The sequence below is a fragment of the Peromyscus californicus genome, unplaced genomic scaffold (genome assembly GCF_007827085.1).
Source record: "Peromyscus californicus insignis strain IS unplaced genomic scaffold, ASM782708v3 Scaffold_11__1_contigs__length_118956290, whole genome shotgun sequence".
In the NCBI taxonomy this organism is placed as follows: domain Eukaryota; kingdom Metazoa; phylum Chordata; class Mammalia; order Rodentia; family Cricetidae; genus Peromyscus; species Peromyscus californicus.
Window position 1 is genome coordinate 118,264,906 of NW_026294402.1, and position 21,985 is coordinate 118,286,890.

Consider the following 21,985-nt stretch of genomic DNA (forward strand, 5'->3'; position numbering starts at 1 on the left):
TCTGGGAGTTGTTGCTACCCCTTTCTGTTTATTTAGCATGTCCTTCAGAGTTTGATTTGATCTCTCTATGACTGCTTGGCCCGTAGGATTGTGTGGTATACCTGTAATAAGCAAAAAACTGTTTCATTTTAGCAGAGAAATATGCTGGAGCATTGTCAGTTTTAATTTGTACAGGTATACCCATGATGGCCATAACTTCTAGCAAATGTGTTATTACAGAATCAGCCTTTTCAGAACTCAGAGCAGTTGCCCATTGAAATCCTGAGTAGGTATCAATGTATGGTGTACATATTTCAGTTTTCCAAATTTTTTTTTTTTTTTTTTGGTTTTTCGAGACAGGGTTTCTCTGTGTAGCTTTGCGCCCCTGGAACTCGCTTTGGAGACCAGGCTGGCCTCGAACTCACAGAGATCCGCCTGGCTCTGCCTCCCGAGTGCTGGGATTAAAGGCGTGCACCACCACCGCCCGGCTCAGTTTTCCAAATTTTACAAAATGAACCACATCCATCTGCCAGATTTCATTCCTCTGAGTACCCTTTGGGTTACATTCTGCTAGTAGTGGAGTTTGATTATAAAAAGAACAAGTGGGACATTTCCTTATAATTTCCTTTGCTTGTTGCCAGATTATGGAAAAATCCTTTTTTAAACCTTTACTATTGACATGTTTTTTATGAAATTCTGAGACCTCCAGCACATTTCCTATCAATAGTTGATCGATCAATAGTTGATCGATCTCATCATTTCTTGTGTTAGAGGTCCTAGCAGACCTGAATGGGATTGGATGTGAGTTATATATAAGAGATGATTCCTATTCCTGATTGTATCTTGTAACTGAATAAATAATGAAGTTAATTCTGACTCATGAGGGATAAATTCCGCTGTTTCAGTATGTAAGACCACTCTTTCAGCATACTGAGAGTCAGTAACTATGGTGAGAGGTTTCAAAAACTCCATTAATACCATCAGAATAGCATATAATTTTGATTTTTGAACTGAATTATAAGGACTTTGAACCACTTTACTTAAATTCTGAATTCTGATTTGTAACCTCCCTTTCCTTGTTTTTTTTTTTTTTTTTTTTTTTTTTTTTTTTTTTTGTCTGTATAAAATGTAGGGCCTCCAGATATTGGTGTTTCCCATACAATGTGAGGCAGGATCCAGTTAGCTCTCTTTATATGTTTAATTCTATCACTTTTGAGATATTTGTTCTTAATCTCTCCCAGAAAATTACTGCAAACTCTTTGCCAAGGTTCACGTTCTGCCCATAATTTGTCAATTTCATCACTAGTTAATTTTTGCTGGGTCTATTCCTGCTAATTAATGAAGTCTCAATTTTCCCTTTAAAATCAACTCAGATTTTTTCCACATAAGTTTTTAATTTTTTACTCTGTTTGGTAGAAATATCCATTCCAATATATCCCTCTGCACTAAAATTCCTGTAGGAGAATGCTTAGATGGTAAAATAAGCAAAATGCAATCAAGCTTTGGATCCACATGATCCACATGTTCATCCTGTATTTTCTTTTCTACCAAAGCCCATTCTCTCTCAGCTTCGGCTGATAATTTTCTTGGTCCTTTTCAGCCTCTAAGGTTTTGAACAAATTACTCAGTTCATCATTTTTTACCCCAACAGCAGTCCGTAGATAGGAAATGTCTCTGAATAATCTTTGAAAATCATTAAGAGTCTATAATCGATCTCTCCTAATTTTCACTTCTTGGGGTCTAATTTTTTTGTAGACCTATTTTATATCCTAAATAATTGATAGAATCTCCTCTTTGTATCTTTTCAGAAGCAATTTGTAATCCCTAACAAGACAAAATTTTCTTTTGTTCTTCAAACATTCTTTCTAAATTATCTTCATTTGAATCAGCTAGTAAAATATTGTCCATGTAAGGATAAATTATAGATTTAGGAAATTGTTTACATATATCACCACAATGGAGGAAATATTTTTTATAGTTATGGGGAAATAAAAAAAAAATCAGAAAAATCTCAAGGTAAAGCCCTTGTTCAGTCTGTTGTCTTCATCCCCTGTCTAGCTCTCCTCTTTTTTCTGCCCTCTCCCCTCCCCTGCTCCTCTCTCCTCTCCTATCTTTCCTGTAGATGGATTTTTCTTTGGGCCACCAGCTCACAAAAAAAAAAAATGACACAGAGACTTATTATTAATTATGGAAGCTCGGCCTTAGCTTATGCTTTTTTTTCTAACTAGCTTTTACAACTTAAATTAACCCATTTCTCTTCATCTATGTGCTGCCAAGTGGCTTTTGGCTTTTCCCTTTCCTCCTGCATGTCCTTTTCCTCTACATCTGGCTGATGACTCCCCCTTTCTTCTTCCTAGAGCTCTCTTAGTCCAGAAGTCCTGCCTGTACCTCCTGCCTAGCTATTGGCCATTTAGCTTTTTATTAAGCCAAGTCACAGTGACATATCTTTACACAGTGTAATCAAATATTTTGTAACACCTTCCCTTCTCTTACATAGGTCTCATGTATCCTAGACTGGCCCCAAACTCAATATGTAGCCAAGTATAACCTTGAGCTTCTGATCTTTGTGCCTCTACCTCCCAAGTGCTAGGATTTCAAGCCTTCTGCATGCTAGACATGTGTACTCTACATCTTCAGCTCTGCTGCTACCCCTACCCTCCACCAAGTTTTTAAAAGTTCTTCGAAGAATAAAATAAGAACAGATATGTTTTAAGTAGTTTTCAAGGATTTGGGTCAATTGTTTCTATATTGTTTTGTTTTCAAAATGAGATTATGAATGGACAAATAATCTGTAGTAGGACTTTCTTTTGGGGATTGCCAGCTCCCAAATAATGACACGAAGACTTAATTATGAAAGCTTTACCTTTAGCTTAGGCTTGTGCCCAACTAGCTCTTATAACTTAATTAACCTGCTTCTATTAATGTATGTTCTGTCATGTGGCCTTTTACCTCTCCTCCATTCTGTATGTTCAACTCCCTCTTTGTCTCTCTGGCATCTCCTCTGTGCCTAGATTCATCCTGACTTCCTTTCTCTGCCCAGAAGTCCTACCTAACCTTTCCTGCTTAGCTATTGGCCCTTTGGTTCTTTATTAAGCAGGCAAGGTAAAACAGTGACACATCTTCACACAGTGTGATAAAAGATCCTGCAACAATAGTCAAATACGATCATAGACTTGTTTTCTAAGCAGCTTTATAATTAACTTACCTATTTAGTATTGGATTTAAAGCTTGAAATGGACTTTTATTTAGTGTAGTTTCTTAACTAGGAATGTATTTCTAGGTTTCATATTTACAGAGATCAATAAGTATATGTTAGTGTAGTATACTGTAGGCAGGGAGAGATGTTTTCATGAGGTTCTTAACCCAAATTATTCAATGCTCAATAGTCCATGGGAGGGTTGTGACTTTTACTTTACATATGATGAAAAAGTTCTTTGAGAGAGTAGAGGTTGAACAGAGGATTGCCATAATAAGACAGCACCCCTCTGTTACAGCAGTAGGCCAAGTGTGAGTAAGGTGGAGACAAAGTCATGCCAGTGAGAGGTGATTTTTCCAAGAACCAGGAAGGTATCAATGTGATCGGGTAGGTAACTTTGGAAAAATTGAGCTAACTAGGTTTTCTGATTATATACGGAATATGAAAGAGATTGCTGAAAATGTAAGGTTCTTGTCATGTTAAGTGGAAGGAAACCGTCCATTGAGATGAAGTCTGTAGGTAGGAGGGAAGGAGAAAAGTATCATTAATTTGTGAAGCTCAGCATTTCAATAGATAGGTGAATGAAGATGTGAGGGAGGAGCCAGATTAATAGAACTGGAGTTGAGGGGAGAGTTCACACGAGAGACATAATTTCTTTTTGTTTTGAATGTGTGAGATGGCATACTCCTCATGATGCATGTGTAGAGTTCAAAGGACAACTTCAGGGGCCAGATTCTTTGTTTTGCTATGTGGGTCCTGGAGATTGAGCTCCTTGTAGGCTTGGTAGCAAGTAACCCATTTGAGTCATCTTTCTGGCCTTACAGATGTAAGTTTGTGGGTGGTCAGGGTAGATGGCATTTCTTTCTTTCTTACAACATCTGTTTAGTTTTTGTGTGAATGTGCACACTTGTGGAGGTCAGAGGACAACTTTTAGGAGTCTGAGATCTCCTTCCGTCTTGTGGGTTCTAGGGATTGATTGAACTCAGATCTGTGGGCTTGGTGACAGGTGACTTGATTATCCACTGAGCCATCTCATCAGTGCTAGGATGCCATTTCAATCCATGAAATGAGATGAGCTTATTAAAGGGAGAAATGGAGATATACACTCTAAAGAGAGAGAGATGTATTGTTGGAAAGAGTTTCTATATCACAAGAAAATGCTAGAGCCATGTACTGTAGGCATTAGACTACATAAAAGACTTCTAAAAATGAACCACAGGGAGTGAACTGAAAGGGCAGATTATATGGTTGCTCAAGCTTTATGCAGATACTAACATAGACCAGTGAGGGAAAGGCAAAGCAAGTGAAAGGAATGTCCTGGAAACCAGTGAAGACAGTGTTTCCAAGAAGAGGGTGTCAACAGCTGAGACATGATAGTGGTTAGATATGACGATTCAGGAAGGAGGTTATGTTCCTGTTCCTGTCCTCCCTCTCCAAATGAGGAAATTAATGAAGTCTGCTAAGAAAGGTTTTAGAGAAGTTGGGGATGGTAAGGGTGCATACTGGAGTGAGGCTTTGAGTATATGAACGAAGAGGGAATTCTGGCCTGGCTGTAGGTTCGGTGGGTAATATGTCATAGGAGCATATAGGCCTTTTCAGTGAAATATGAAGAAACATTGTTAGCCATTAGTGGTGGAAATTGAGGAGTGTGTGGAGTGGGCCTCCTGGGGAGTAGGGTTAGGTGGGCCTGGGTCTAACTCTGGATAAAGAGTAGTGAATTCATTCATTTTTCTAAGGTTATCTCATTTTGGTGGTTGGTGTGTCTTTGCATGCACACGTACTCTTTCTGTAATCAGAGGAAAATGAGTCATAAAGGCAGTTGTATTTTCTACCAGATTTAACTCTCTAGCAGCAGGGTAATGTATTACTTTATCTTTGTGTCCAGTCTCAAAATAGTTAATTTGGGCAAGCAAGTGAAATAATACTGCCGTGGAATCTTCTCTGGTGCTATGACTTTTGAAGGAAGTTATTTGCGAGCTTAAGGAACCATCAGTGAATTTTGTGGTGACAGGCAGCAGTGATTGTTAGTACTTCCCATTGATCTCTTGAGAATTTGCCAGTACTTCTTGTTTGAATTCCTAATGCGTTCATACCAGAATTATTTAAAAGAAAGTTCATAAAAAAAAATAAAAGAAAGTTCATAGCAGCATTTTATAACAAAATAGTGAGCCCCATAGAATAGAGGAATTAGGTCTCTGTGGTCTGGTCCTTTTCAGATTACACACAACTCTGAAGAGGAATAAATTGCTCTGGGATAACTCTGGGAACTTATGGGGAGAAATGACAGGTTTAGAAGGCTGTAGTGTAGTGTCATTTTCATAAAGCTCAAATGCAAGTTTTTTGTTTTTTAAGTGATGATTATAGGTATAGAAACTAGAAAGACAGAATGGTTGCCACAAACTTGTTAAAAGTCGTTATTTCTGGACATAAATTCAGCTGGCTAGAAAGGAGAAGAAATGGGTAAGTTGAGACTTGGTTGTATTCTGAAGTTGGATGGCAGGCTCATGGATTATTTTATTATGCTTTATGATGAGTGAATAAAATTATATTAAGAAAAATGTTACATATAGCAAACAGGGCAAACCTAAACAAATTAGAAAAAATAAACAATATGGCCAGTGAAACAATAAAACTTGTTATCCTCTTAATTCCTCCATGAGTTGGATAAACTCGACAATATCAAGAGTGGGTAAAGAGAATAAGCTAAAATAATTATCAAGTCCATTGACGTTTTCTGATAGTATCAGATGGTGGATATGATTTGATCCATGTCCACAGGCTCACATAAAGAAATGTTTGTTGAAACTGGTTATGACAGCAGAATCCAGAAACAACTTGCATGTCTATCAACAGTAGACTGGACAAATAAAGTAGTATATCCTTTCTGATGTGGTGGTACATGCCTGTAATTTCAGCCCCATGTAAAGCTGAGGCAGGAAGGTTAACCGTTTAATACTCCCCACCATAACAATACAAAACACCAACCAGTAGTATGTTTATGCAGAGGATAATTAAATAATTGTAGTAGTGAATGAGTCTCAAACATACAGAGCATGCAAGGCTTCAGGAATGCTTACATTGTAATGCCTTTCATGCAAAAAAAGTAAAAAGCTGTTCAGAATAAATACATTGTTTAGTAGCAAAACTAGAAAACCAAGCAAAGGAATGAAATAAGTGGTCCCTGTTGGCAGACTTTTCTTTCCCACCCACCAGTTCCTGAATAACTGACACGGAGGCATAATATTAATTATAAATGCTTGGCTGATAGCTCAGACTTAGTACTAACTAGCTCTTAAACTTAAATTAACCCATTTCTATTAGTCTGTGTTCTGCCATGTGGCTTTACCTGTCTTCCAGCATGTCTTGCTCCTTCTGCATCTCCTGGCAACTTCTCTAACTCCACCCTTCCCAGAATTTTCCCACCGAATCTCTTACTGCCCAGCTATAGGCCAATGAGAGTAATACGTGTTTACAGTGTACAAAGATTGTTACACCACAGCAGGTCCCTTTCTCAATGGCAGTTATAGAGTCAGATGGAGCAAGCTCAGCATGCTTCAGAGATGCACTTGCCTACAAAGGTTTTATTTTGATCAAATAGATTTGACTAAAAGCCACCATTTTAGTCAGTTTTAATTGTACAATTCAGTGACTAGTATTGAAGGAAAGGTTTGGAGAAATCCCAGGCTGACCTTGAACTCTGTACATCTGAATATGATCTTGAACCTTCTACTTTTGAGTGCTGAAATTACATTCATGTGTTATTACATCTGTCATAACATTTATGTCATGCTGGGTATCATATCCAGGGCTTCATGCATGCTAGAATGCACTCTACCATTTTACATATTTTTTACATTATTTTTTTTCACTTTTAGGTTTATTTTTTTACATTCCAGAGAAAAAGCATTTAGTTTGTTTCAATCTGTAAATCTTCATATATCAACTATTGTGATTAATTTACATGTATGAATTATACGTATGATTTTTTTCTTTCCTTTTTTTTTTTTTTAAAGAAACAGGGTTTCTCTGTGTAGCCCTAACTGTCCTGGAACTAACTCACTCTGTAGATCAGGCTGTCCTTGAATTTATGGAGCTCTGACTGCCTCTGCCTCCCAAGCCCTGGGATTAAAGACATACACCTCAACTGCCTGGCTGTATTTCATTTTTTTTTTCTTTAACTACAATAGCATTTTTTCTTCATTTAATTTTTATTTTCTTTTATGTGTATGTTTTGCTTTCATGTACATGTGTGCATTTACATATGTGCCTGATGTTCAAGGAGGCTAGAGAAGAGTGTCCAATCCCCTGGAACTGGAGTTCCAGAGAGTTGTGAGCTGCCATGTGAGTGCTGGGAACTGAGCCTGGGTTCTCTGGTAGAGCAGTCAGTGCTCTTAACCACTGAGCCATCTCTCTAGCCCTTCTTCATTTAATTTTTAAGTAGTTACTTTTTGCAGTACAAGGGATCGAACCCATGACTGAGCTATGTTCCTAGCTCCTATTCTGTTTTCCATTTCTTAATTTGAAGGTTAATTTCTTTCAGATTTCTGGTTTTCATTCAGAATAGGGTTTTTGGTGATATCATTGACACCTAGTTCTATACTTTTAGAAAGTAATTGAAGATATCATGGAAAGGAAAAAATTAAATAGAAACACTAGCAAAGTTCTCAAATATTCTGTACATGTGTCACTATAGGAGAACTGACTTGACAAACTTAACAGTTGGAAATGAAGATACTAAAGATTTGGGAATAATCATGAAGAACCAGAAAGACTTGCATATTCTGTCTTTTTTTTTTTCTTCCTAAAGACAATTCATTCCTATTATAGTAAATAGATTTGTATTGAATCTAGAGCTATTCCTACATTAGATTTTTCTTAATATAGTTAAGTTATTACTATGCACTCATGTTCTATTAATGGAAAATACTTTGATTGGATTCTCATCTCTAGAAGGAGTTGTTTCAGAGCTGGTGTGCGATACTATGTAAGAGGTAAGAATCATTTCATGTCAGCATAACTGGGCCATATCTTCCATTGTTTAACACTTACCTAAATGACTTAACTGTGACCTTTTATGTATTGTTATTTGATACCCTTTCTGATGTTTTTTGTCCTCATTATAATAATTAATAGGTCTTCTGTGCTTTTCTCTAGCTACTGTAATTAATAGCCTTTAACTGTTTAAGAACAGCTACACGTTTATTGGGTGTCTGAACATATGCTAAAATCAGTGTGGTATTCAGTAATTTACACTCATATCAGATAGTATTTCTCTTATTACTCTTAGTCTCTTTGCAAGTATAAAAGTAACCATTTTACTTTATGACTTCAGTTTGTAGATTGTTTAAATTTTGAGCGTTCTGTAGGCTTTGCACTAAAAATATGCTAATTTGCTCCAACCAAACTGTTAAGATGTTTATTATAGTTATTGTGAATATGAAGATTCTCCAACATTTATTTTGCTTTCAACCATAATATATTAGAATAAAATCCTACTAAACAAATAACTGTAATTTTGAGCCCAGAGAGTTATATAGAGAATATCTGACTAATGTTATTACAGATGCTATAGCATTGGGAAAAAGCCACTAGGAATGGCCTCAACCAAATTATAGTTAGCATCTCCTTAACCATATTTTCTTGGATTTTTAAGCGTTGAGGACATATTTTAAATATGAATTTTATTTTTAGAATTATAGAAATTTCCCATTTAATCTGCTTGGTTCTTACTCCTCTGTTAAACCAGATATTAATTTCTTACTTATCCTACACTGTAACTTTATATTAATATAGGTATGTTTTCTTCCTTTTATAGACAGTGGTTATATTTTATAATGTCCTACATCTTGGTTTATTAAAAAATTAATATGTTTTGGAAGTCTTTTCATAATGATATCTCCCTCTTTCCTGCTTTCCCTTCTTCCACGTCTTTTCTCTTTGTAAAATAACTGCATCTTGTTCCTTAATGGGAATTATGGAAGGTGTCTTAGTCAGTGTTCTGTTGCTGTAAAGAAACACCGTGACCACAGCAACTCTTATGAAAAGAAAGCATTCAGTTGGGGCTTGCTTACAGTTTCAAAGGTTTGGTCCATTACATCATGATGGCATACAGAGAGACATGGTACTGGAGTAGTTGTTGAGAGTTCTACATCCCAATCTGAAGGCAGCAGGAAGAAAAGAGACACTGGAACTGGCTTGGGCTTTTGAAACCCCAAAAGCCCATCCTCCCAGTGACACACTTCCTCCAACAAGGCCACACCTACTTCAACAAGGTCACACCTAATCCCTCTCAAGTAGTGCACTCCCTAATATGAGCCCATGGGGCGGGGGTGGGGGGGGTGGGGGGAGTGCCAGCATTCCTATTCAAACCACCACAGAAGGAAACAAATGTAGCCTTGCTTCTGAAAGTAATTTAGCTTTGAGAAGTGATACCATTGCTAGTGTAGCTCAGTAAATTTGCTTCCTTCTGATCTACTAATGTATAGTTACAGACATCCTGATAACAACTCAAAATGCTTTATTTTAGAAATATGTCACTGTAGCTAGAGTTTTCCTGCCTGGCCCAGTCAGGACAAATCTCTATCACCTGCCAGTCCCACAGCTGTCAGACCCAACCAAGTAAACACAGAGACTTTATATTGGTTACAAACTGTATGGCCGTGGCAGGCTTCTTGCTAACGGTTCTTACAGATTAAATTAATCCATTTCCATTAATCTATACCTTGCCACATGGCTCGTAGCTTACCGGCATCTTCACATGCTGTTTCTCATCATGTTCTGTATGGCAAATGTGTTGCTAATTAGTCAATAAATAAATCACTGATTGGCCAGTGGCCAGGCAGGAAGTATAGGCGGGACAAGGAGGAGAATAAAGCTGGCAAGTGGAAGGCTGAGTCAGAGAGACACTGCCAGCCACCATGATGACAAACAGCATGTGAAGATGCCGGTAAGCCATGAGCCACGTGGCAAGGTATAGATTTGTAGAAATGGATTAATTTAAGCTGTAAGAACAGTTAGCAAGAAGCCTGCCACGGCCATACATTTGTAACCAATATAAGTCTCTGTGTTTACTTGGTCGGGTCTGAGTGGCTGGGGGACTGGCGGGTGAGAGAGATTTCCCCTGACTGTGGGCCAGGCAGGAAAACTCTCTCCGACTCAGCCTTCCACTTCCCAGCTTTATTCTCCTCCTTGTCCCGCCTACACTTCCTGCCTAGCCAATGGCCAATCAGTGATTTATTTATTGACCAATCAGCAACACATTTGCCATACAGAACATTGCACAGCATGTCACAAAAAGAGTGTTTTAAATATTGAGGAGTTAAAAATTCTTTCTGATAATCTTTCTGGTAATCTGGATCAGAGGTACCTTGGAAATTGCTTTTGCTTAGCAGACTTTTCTTAGTAACAGTAAATCATGTAAACAAGCTAAAACGGAAGTACTTCAGATACCAGAAAGGCCTAACCAGTGTAGAGTCTCTGGTAAGTACATTACACTGTGCTTTCAAACTAGGTTTCATGGACATGTTCATGGTCATGGATGTTTAGGATCAGACACAATTTTTTATTTAATGATTAAATATCTTCTAGAGACTCTTTGCATTGCAACTAAGTACTGTTGATGCAGTGAACCACATTTTCATTTAGCGTTATTACCAACTATAATCACAAAAAATGATAGTTTTAACTTCAAAAGAGGATTTGTAGGCATGCTTGACTTTCTTTTCTTCAAAGGGGACTGTTTTTTGAGGATGTTTTTAGTATGAAAAATACCTACATGTTTATGTAAATAAATCTTAACTATTCTTTAAGCCTATTTAGGCAAGCTTCTTTTAATTTAATAATAATGTATTATCCATTTGTTTGAACTTAATATTATGAGTACTTATCCATTAATGTGAACTGAATTGATAATTCTTAAGTTATCTTGAGTTAATGATTTTTTTATACATGTCTTTTGTACCAAATGTTAGGAATTGATTCTGAAGGCCATGCAGCTAACTTTGTAGAAACAGAACAGATCGTGCACTACAATGGGAACAGGGCTTCATTTGTACAGGCAAGTGTATATGTTTGGCGGTCATCCAGTTGGCCTTTTCTACTTGATCTTCTATTTTCTGTCATGTTGAAATTTTTCTCTTCCCCTTACTTTTCTTCTCTCTCTCTCTCTCTCTCTCTCTCTCTCTCTCTCTCTCTCTCTCTCTCTCTCTCTCTCCCCCTCTCCCCCCTCTGTCTCTCTCTCTCTCTCTCTTCTCTTCTTCCTCCTTCTCTTCAGGTTTTTTGAAACAGCGTCTCATGCAGCACTGGCTGACCTTAAACTTTCTATATAATTGGTTATATGACTTTGAACTCCAGATCCTCCTGTCTTCATATCCCCAATGCTAGGATTACATGTGATTACTGCCAGACCAATCTTTCCTTCTTTTTTAAATACTATCTTTGTGTACAATGTGGAAAATTTTCAGCTAATAAAGGATTATTAATCTGGTGGTGTCTTATGAATACTTCCTGCCCTTAAATCCCCGCAAAAAGAAGAGGGAGGTAAGTGTGAGGTTTATGGAAGTTTAGCAGTTCACCAGTGTAAGCCTTAGATCCTACCTAAGGCGATGATGATAGCACAAGCTGATAGCGTATACTTGGCTTTACCTGCCTTACTCAGTCCTGCTCACCTTTTGCCTCTGGTGGAGTTGTGCAGTATTTCCTACTCCAGAGTATCAGTAGCTAAACAAATTCAGATGTTCATAAATACATTCCTTTGAGAATGAGTAAAACAATTTTCTATTTTTTTCATATTGCCATACTATATAATATATATATTTAGAACTCAGGGAGATCACAGAACTTTCTGTTATACAGGTGCCATGTGTGTAACACTGGGAAGGGAAAGTGCTTTTTAAGCATATTTCCATAAACCAAGAACTCTATTTATTGAGACAGGGTCTCTGTGTAGTCCTGGCTGTCCTGGAGTTCATTATGTAGACCACCATGTGTGTAACACTGGGAAGGGAAAGTGCTTTTTAAGCATATTTCCATAAACCAAGAACTTACTTTATTGAGACAGGGTCTATATATAGGCCTGGCTGTCCTGGAGTTCATTATGTAGACCATGCTAGCCTTAAACCTGGATCTGCCTTCTTCTGCCTCCCAGTGCTCGGATTAAAGGTGTATGCTACCACACCTGGCAAAACAGGTAATTTAAGAAGGTGCATATAGACTTTTGTAACTGGTAGATTATGTTTGTTTGTTTTTCTTTGCAAAGTTGTTAATATCTGTACTACTTACAATAATTAGGTTGAGGAAACTAGTTTGTGTATCTTTCTTTTCATATTTCTCTCTTTTCTTTTAGACTCGAGGATCAATACCTGTTTTCTGGTCACAAAGACCAAATCTAAAGTACAAACCACAACCACAGATCAATAAAGTAGCAAATCATGTATGTATTTCCCTGAACTTTTCACTGGTTAAAATAGAACCTATTTTGTGTGAAGGGTAGAGGTGATATGAGAGCCCAGCTTGCCTGGGGAGGGCCCTGGTCATACAGAACCCAAGATGCTTTTAGATTTGCCTATAGAATACATATTTGTTCCCCACAAGACAAAATTCAGTATCTTCAAGCCCCTTCTCCTGGGCTATAAGAACAAATTTCCTCCAATAACATGTTACAAGTATTAGAATGAAAACTTACTGAGTGGAATGGCAGATGAGCACTTGGGAGATCTCAATGAGGTTTATAGAATGTAGTGTATTTGTCAAAAGTTGCATTCAGATTTCAAATAGTGATACTGTAATGCAGCATAAAATGGCTGTAACAACCATTTACCTCATGGTGTTTCCATTATCCAGAAAGCATAGTCCTCATCCTGGCATTTTGTTAAGCATAAAAATGGGATAGTTCAGGCTTGGAGAGATGGCTTGGCAATTAAGAGCACTGGCTGCTCTTCCAGAGGTCCCGACTTAAATTCCTGGCAATCACATGATGGCTTACAACCATCCCTAGTGGGATCTGATGCCCTCTTCTGGCATGCAATTGTCCATGCAGATAGAGCACTCATACATAAAATAAATAATCTTTTCAAAAAAAATGGAATAGTTAAGGAGGTACTTTAAGAATTATGGTAAATAATCATATAATGTAGTTGAATAAACTATATACCTTTGTCTCTCTTCTAGATGGATGGTTTCCAAAGGCATTTTGATTCACAAGTAATTATTTATGGAAAGCAAGTCATAATTAATCTGGTAGGTTTGAATGTTTTTTTGGGGAGGAACAACAAAACAAAAGCAATTTAATTAACAGGAAAATTTATTTTTAAATTAATGTTTCTACAACTTTTCACCAGATCAAACAGAAACTCTGATCCTAGTAAATGGTGTGGTTTTTTTTAGCACCTTCCCCTTGCTCCTAGTGATTCTGTTTTACTCTCTGATTCTTCTAAATTTGTCTATTTTTATGTTCCTCATATATGTAGACTCATACAATATTTGTCCTCTGTGTTTTACTTGTTTCATTTAGTATAATGTTTTAAAGAGCCATCTATGTCTATCAGAATTGCATTACTTTTAAAGACTCAATAATATCTTATTGGAGGAATATAAGACATTTTGTTTATCTATTCATGAATTGATAGACATTTGGATTATTTCTACCTTTTGGTTATGATGAATGAATTAAAGAGCATACCTACCCTCTTAGTTTTGAAGGAGTTTAAAGAAAGGTGGTACTAATTTTTATTAAATCCTTAACTTTTTGGTTAAATTGATAAGTGAAGATCGGGTCTGGGGCTTTTCTTTAATACCAGTTCAGTCTCTTTCCTACTTACTGATCTGTTTAGATTTTCCTTTTGTGGAGGGGGAGATGGTGAGGTTGAGGCTCTGTTAGCCCAGGCTACCCTTGAACTCTTACCTTTTTTCTGTCCTCACTTCCCAAGTGTGAGTATTACATGTGTGAGCCGCCACATCCAACTTTCTGTTCTGGTTTTGTTTCTTCATGGTTCAGTTTTAGTAGATTATATTTTTTTAGAAATTTGTTCAACTCTAAGTTGCACATGTTTTGTTTTGTTTTGTTTTTTGGTATGAGTATCCATCATATTCTGTTATAAATTTTATTTTTCTAAAAATTATTAGCAGTGTCCTCATTACCGTTATTGGTTTTAGTAATTTGAATCTTCTTGTTCATTGTAACCCAGCTCGTCAGTGTGTTTCAGGACCAGTGTTTGATCTTCTCCTCTGTTAGTTTCATTTCTGCGTTAATCATGTCATTCCTTTTCTTCTGCCAGCTTTGGGTTTACTTTGTTTTTCTAGCTCTTTAATGTGTAAAGTTAGGTTATTAATTTGAAGCTTTTTCTTCTTTCCTTCCTTTATTTTTAAATATTTATGTCTTTTTATTTTCATGTGTATAAGTATGTCATCTGTATTTATTTATGTGTACAGTGTCTGTGTATGGTGCCCACAGGAGCTAGAAGCTATCATCAGATCCCCTGGGACTGTTGTTATAATTGGTTGTGAGCTACTATGTGGATGCTGGGAATTGAACCTATGTCCTCCTTGAACTTCATAGAGCTCTGCCTGCCTCTGCCTCCTGAATGCTAAAATTAAAAGCATGTTGCTACCACCACTAACTAGTTTTGTTTGTTTGTTTTCATATATGCATTTGCAGTAATGAAATTCCCTCTTATCACTATGATTGTTTTATCTCTTAAATTCTGGTATACTGGATAAGCTATTTTTCCTGTTTCTTTCTATGACTGATTTTCTTTAAAAATTATGTCTTTGATTATTATAATGTTGCAACACTGGAGTCAGTTTTCTTCCCAGAGCTAGTTGTGCTTTGTTTTGTTGTTTTGGTTTTTTGATTGTTAAAAATTATAGTGATGCACTTGTTACACTTTTCCAGACTCTTTTGCAAAGATTTTCCTCACTGTGCATGCTCACTGAAGACTCTTTTAATATGTTCAGCTAATGTTTTGGCAGAATTCATTGAACTCTAGGAATTGAAAAAAGACAAAATAACAAAATAAAACAAAAGAACAACCCATCCTCTAGTCTTTGCAAACTGGTTCTGTACTGGGCACAGTTTACCAGTTAGCCAGCCAGGCATATTTGAAGGCTAAAGAGCAACAGGTGGTGATGTTTGTAGTAGTCGGATTTTTCTGAATATGTTTCCTGCCTGAGTCTGGAAGTTGCTTTCTGAATTCTTTCATATATACTGCTGCTTTTGAATGTCCCTATTTTCTAAAGAGCATCACTTGGTTTGTTCAGGCTTTAGGTGGTCTATTTTATGTCTCTATCCAGAAAGAAGCTCTTGCTCCAGGTATCCATTGGCTAATAGTTCAGTTGTAGCTTTTACAATGAGTCCAGTGTTTTTTGACCTTCGTGCAGTTACACCATACAGAGATAGTTTAGTTCTTCAGATGTGTATAGTTAATGTACATCGGATCTTGTCTGCGTCTACTGGTTTGATGAAGGGAGATAAAAACAAGGCTCCTATTGTTTACAACAAAATTCATCATCCTTATGGTGGAAGAGGAAGGACAAAATGCTGCAGAGGTTTCTTGCAGCTTAGAAGGTGGTTTTTTTCCTGATGGATATTTTGTTGGTTGCTGTAAATTTTGATTGCTTTTCCATAGGTCCTACAAAGTTGGTTCAGATGACTTCCTTTTAAAACTTAGCATTTCCTTGTTAATTTCCTGGTATCACTCTCTATCTAAATAGAAAGTCATGCTGTTTTAACTTTTTTACAGGTGAACCACAAGGGATCAGAGAAACCACTTGAGCAGACATTTGCGAAAATGGTGTCATCCTTGGGTAGTGGGATGATCAGGTATCTTACTAGGTGTCTGTTGTAGAGCCTTTCAAGTCACATGTGCACTTATGTATATGAATACAAAGAGTATGCTATTATATTTCAACTTGCATTTTAAACAGTGTATATGTGTGTGCATGTGGAGTGCTCATGGAGGCTGGATGTAAGCAACCCAATATGGATGCAGGTCACTGAACATGGGTCATCCTCTGGAAGAGCAGCAAGTACTTTTAATTGCTCAGCCATCTCTCTAACCCCCAGCTTGCATATTTTCAGTACCAGATGAAAGCATAATTTTCCTTTTGGTTGGTTTGAAATTTTCTCTGATGCAATTTATATTATAGAGTAACTTTATGGTCAAGTTTTGAATTTAATCTCTAGTTAAAATCTTTTCATCAAGGTTTTGCAAAACAGTGGCCTATTAGGTCACAAATACAGGTGTGTGGGTTTTTTTTAAGGTTTTTAAACTTTTATGTGTATGTGTGTTTTGCCTACATGTATGTCTGCATCACACGCATGCAGTGCCTACTGAGGCCAGAAGCAAACTAGAGTTACAGATGGTTGTGAGCTGCCATATGGGTATTGGAAATCAAACCTGGGTCTTCTAGAAAAGCAGCCAATGCTTTTAACTGCTGAGCCAACTTTGCAGCCTCTTAAATTTCAGTACTTTAAGATTGCTTGATATGGTTTTTACCACTGCATGAGCTAGACCAGTTTAACACTGTGTAGTGACCTCATCTGGAGCAGTATCTTTGCTGTCCAATTAATCATAGGTGTTGGTTTTAGATACTCTGTGATGGTCTGCTTAAAGCTGGGCTATGGCTGATAATTCTGGTCAGAGCACTCAAAATAACTTACAGTGCTGCTTTTTTTTAAAATATTTATTTTATTTTATTTTATTTTATTTATTTAAAGATTTATTTATTTATTATGTATACAGTGTTCTGTCTGCATGTATGCCTGCATGCTGGAAGAGGGCACCAGATCATTGTAGATGGTTGTGAGCCACCGGGTGTTTGCTGGGAACTGAACTCAGAACCTCTGAGCAGCCAGTGCTTTTAACTTTTGAGCCATCTCCCCAGCCCAATGCTACTTTTTTGAAGTTGCCTTTTAAAATGCCATTCTTGCTTCCTGTCATTGGCCCACATGTATTTTAGTGCTAATTTCTGAGGGTTACCATTCTCTCTTGAGATAACCATTGAGGTGGTAGATCTCTTGCATGCTAGAAGCCACATTGTGTGGATAGAACAAGGGAGTCACACAGTAGTGGATGCTTTATCTACATTTTCACTCTTCAGATGGGAGCACAGTCCCATCTGGAACTGTGTCCTCCTAGTCATCCTACTTGTGATTCCTGAGCAGGAAGTAGAGTTAGTTATATGCCATACTTCATGTAGCCATTCTTCTCCACTGACTGTCAGAGCTTGACTAATGAGCTTTCCCCCTTCTCAAGGGAAAGATGACAAATAGTAGGACACCTTCACATTTAGAGATTATCTAACTTTGAGTTGGATGTAGCATGAATCTTAAAAGGTCTTATTAATAAAAAAAGAAAACTGGAGCCAGATATTGGGGTGAAAGCTAAAAGATCAGAGAAACAGAACAAGTCAGCCACATTCTTACCTCTACGAATCCCCAGCCTCCAGACAGTGGGTTCCTGTTTCCTCACACCTTATATACCTTTTTCTGCCCTGCCATCTTACTTCCTGGGATTAAAGGAATGTGTGCTTCCCAAGCAAAGGCATGAGATCTCAAGTGTTGGGATTAAAAGCATGTGCCACCATGCCTGACTCTGTTCCCAGTGTGGCCTTGAACTCATAGAGATCCAGACAGCTCTCTGCCTCCCAGTGATAAGATTAAGGGCGTGTGCCATCACTGTCTGGCCTCTATGTCTAATCTAGTAGCTGGCTCTGTCCTCTGATCCCTATATAAGTTTTATTGGGGTACACAATATATCACCACAGTTGTACTTCTTAAATATTAGGTAATTGTAAAGGGTTCATTATAGATTGACAGAATTTTCTCTGCATATATATGTGTAATGTATAGATGTTGGTAAAGGAAAGTGATATGGGGGCAGGAGTGGGTAGGTAGGCTGGGCAGTAGCTAACACTATAGAGACTGTCTTGTGGCCCTGTACTTCTTACAGTCTCTAGTTCACAGCAGACACCCAGCCTAATCCACCATAGACTCTGCTGAGTTTCAATACTTTGAGCATATTGATCTGGAAAATAGTAAGAAGAAACCATATTCTTTGCACACAGGGATAGGAAATAAATATATATTAGGTATTCAGTTGGATTGTGCCTCTTGAAGTGTATATGCCAATACTGTTAAGTCTGATCTGCTTTACTAATATTTGCTATGCTTATCTGCTTTTATCTGCAGGCCCCTAGAATAATATGTGAAAATAAAATTTATCTTATAATTTTAATTTATTTGTCCTCCACTATAAATATGAGCATGGGAGATGTGTGTGTGAGTAATAGTAGTAGTAATTGTGTGTATGTAGTAGTTGTGTGTGTAGTAGTTCTGTGTATGAGGAGTAGTAGTAGTCATGTGTATGTAGTAGTAGTAGGAAGGTGGATGTGAGTAGTAGTAGTTGTGTGTGTAGTAGTTGTGTGTGTGTAGTAGTAGTAGGGAGGTGTGTGTATGAGTAGTAGTAGTTGTGTGTGGTAATTGTGTGTGTAGTAGTAGTAGTTATGTATGTGTGAGGAGAAGTAGTTGTGTGTGTAGTAGTAGTTGTGTATGTGTGTAATAGTAGTAAGGTGTGTGTGTATGAGTAGTAGTAGTTGTGTATGTATAGTAGTGGTTGGTGTATGTGTAGTAGTAGTAGTGTGTATGGTAGTAGTTGTGTGTGTAGTAGTAGTGTGAATGAGTAGTAGTAGTGGTTATGTGTGTATAGTAGTAGTTGGTTTGTGTGTGGTAGTAGTAGCAGTAGTAGGGAGGTGTGTGTTTGTGAGTAATAGTTGTTGTGTCTCTGTGTGTTTGTGTGTGTAGTAGTAGTAATAGTAAGTAGTAGGGAGATGTATGTGTGTATGTGTAGAAGTAGTAGTGGTAATTATTGTTTTAATAAGCCCAGAATGAAGGAGGCTCTATATTCCTAGTATTATGCATGTTCACATATAGAGAAAAATCATCTTAATAGGGATAATTAATAGAAGGAAATTGAATGGTCTCCTCAGTTTCTGAGTATGTGGGGTTTTTTTGGTAGGTATTTTGCCTTTGATTTCCATAAGGAGTGTAAAAATATGAGATGGGACCGACTAAGTATTTTATTGGATCAAGTAGCAGAAATACAGGATGAATTAAGGTAAGCCATATTACTTCCTTAGAGAGGTAAGGGGGAGAGATAGCTGTATGTGCCAATCTTATTAATTATATATTATTTAGCAGATTTGTAAAGCTGTTTCATTGGGTTATCATTGCTTATATATGCTGTTTTATTTTAAATTTTTTTGTATTGGAAGAGTGTTGGTTGAAGAATAACTCTGAATTTTTACAATTGGGCTAATGTCAGGAATATTCATATATTTTCCAACTTTTACATAATTGCAGTTGGTTTATTACTATTTTAGTTTCAGTGGTCTGTCATTTTATCACAGGATTCTATTAGGGGCCTTTGTAATGACAATTTTCAGTGTCTTCTCTGCAGCCTGTTAGGTCACAACATAGCTTTAATTAGATGCCTCCTATCACGTGGAGTGTCTGGGTCCTCTCCTTACTTCTGAAACAGTGTGCCGCAAGTGGTTCTCTTTAGATGAGTATTGTGTATTTTTTTATGTGTGTTAAAATTTTGCTTGTAAAAAGATTCTTCAGTATAAGATTAGTGGAGCAAAAGATTTTAACATCTTTATGGTGCTTTTTGAAATGTTTGCTAAATGTTTTATTGTGCTGGTTCACAGGTTTACTGTTCTGTGTACATATGTCAGTCTTGTTTTAAAGCCAAAATAATCTATATACCATTCTATTGTTTTACCTCTGTGATAGTTCTAACCTGGTATTCCACATATACTTTTTTGTTTAATTTTTAAATTTTTGACAGTTTTTTTTTACTTGTATATAGTATGCCAAATGTACTTTTAAATTTCAGTTATGTCTCTGATGAGCATTGTTCAGTTCAATTAAAAATATATTAGTATACATAGCTATGAACTACAGTTACTTTATTTTCCTGTGACATTCTGTCATGAGCACAGATAGTAAAGGATGATAGGATTGTACTGTGGCTGGCTATTAGAGAAGAGATTGGCTAGGTTTGACATTGTTGGTGGAGGGGATGGTGCCTTGGGTTCACCATTAATTGCTGTCATGCAGGAATTTTGAGGGGGCAAGTATAGTAGCACACAGCTTTAATCCCAGCACTTGGAGGCAGAGGCAGGCGGTTCTCTGTAAGTTCAAGGCCAGCCTGGTCTACAAAGCTAGTTCCAGGATAGCTAAGACTGTTACACAGAGAACCTTGTCTTGAAAAACCAAAAATAAATAATTGAATGAATAAGTAAATAAATACACTCAGAAGTTTGCCATCATGTTTGGCTACTGTATACATATTTGAGTGATCAAAGGAAAAGGAAAATTGAATTTTCAAAAATGTACTTTTCCTATTTTGTTCTATTTGCATGGTTATTCATTTTAAAAGAGAAAAAAAAACATTTTACATGCATTTTCCAACCTTTGCTTCAGAGATTGTGATTCCATTGATTCTCAAGGCTAAGAATTTTTATTTGTAACTCAGGAGATTCTGATAGGGATTTTGGAGAAACCATTAGCCCCTGATATGTTGGGACATGGCTGAAATCATGTTAAAGCGACCTTAAGAAACATGGTTTCCATAGCAATCGTTTCCTTCACTGTTCTCCCTATGTTTGATGACTTCTGTGAAGGCTGTGTTTTGAAAAACAAAAACAAAAACAAAAAAACCTGTGTTGTCTCAGCCATTCAGATTCTCATTTGGTCTAGAAAAATGAAATATGCCTACTGTGTACTCCATTTGGCCTTGTAATTTATGGTTTTAACTAAGATCACCCCATAAAACCTGTCTTCTAAGTAAGAGTTGTGTTGCTGGTATGTCTAGTGTACTTTGGTATAAGAGTGCTCACATAAATGTGTTTCAGTTATTTTTTAGTAGACTCTGCTGGCAAGGTGGTAACAAACCAAGAAGGAGTTTTCCGCAGCAACTGTATGGATTGTCTCGATAGAACAAATGTGATCCAGAGTTTATTAGCTCGACGTTCCCTTCAGGCCCAGCTGCAGGTGAATATTACTTTCTTGAATCTTTTATTGACAAAAAATATATGTATTTTAAAAAAGAAGAAAAGAACCTTTAAAAACCAGCAACAAAAATACTCACATTGTCTGCACCCTAACTTGATGTTTTTATTTTTGTATCTTGCCATCACTGGTGTATACAAGTTTTCCATAACTATCATCAGAGCACATGTGTGGTCCCTAGTTTGCCATTTTCCTTTAGTATTTATGTAATCATAGTTTTAATAGTATATATTGAACTATAATTTATTAAGCCATTTACATTACTGTATTTTGGGGCCTTTATGTAATACTGTAGAGAATGTATCTGTTTTTAATATCATTAACTTGAATTACTCCTTTGGGTTTTAGTTTCCTTTCCAAATGCTTTGATTAATTAAGCTGACAAGATCAATTTAGGGAGCAAAGATTTATTCTAGCTCACAATTCTGGGTTGTAGTCCATCACTCTGAAGTGCCATGTGAGAGCATTCCTGGGGAGACATCAACAAATGTATATTCATTCCGGATGGGGAATTCACAACAGTATTCTTACCAAAATAAGGATAGCCATTGAAGTCCAATTTAGTCAATCAGTGAGTTCATTGGGGTTACTTAGAGGAGCAAAAACAACTCAAATACGTATTACCTACAGCCTACACTAACAGGTGATGGCTCATGAAACTGGAAACCTGGAGGGTACTGCATGACTTGCAGGCAGCTTGAAAGATTGAAGAGTCACTTTCAGGCATCTTGGTGGTTTTG

General features: G+C 37.0%; 1 protein-coding gene across 2 annotated transcripts in view; it reads left to right on the forward strand.

Moving 5' to 3' along the window:
* Positions 1-21,985, forward strand: part of Sacm1l (SAC1 like phosphatidylinositide phosphatase) — a 70,671-nt gene that overhangs the window by 38,567 nt on the left and 10,119 nt on the right. For both annotated transcript variants that reach the window (XM_052725698.1, XM_052725707.1), the window contains 7 exons: positions 8,065-8,166; positions 11,146-11,231; positions 12,519-12,605; positions 13,343-13,411; positions 15,913-15,992; positions 19,189-19,287; positions 21,089-21,227. In XM_052725698.1, the coding sequence (XP_052581658.1) occupies positions 8,065-8,166; positions 11,146-11,231; positions 12,519-12,605; positions 13,343-13,411; positions 15,913-15,992; positions 19,189-19,287; positions 21,089-21,227 (662 nt within the window). The remainder of the gene's footprint in view (positions 1-8,064; positions 8,167-11,145; positions 11,232-12,518; positions 12,606-13,342; positions 13,412-15,912; positions 15,993-19,188; positions 19,288-21,088; positions 21,228-21,985) is intronic.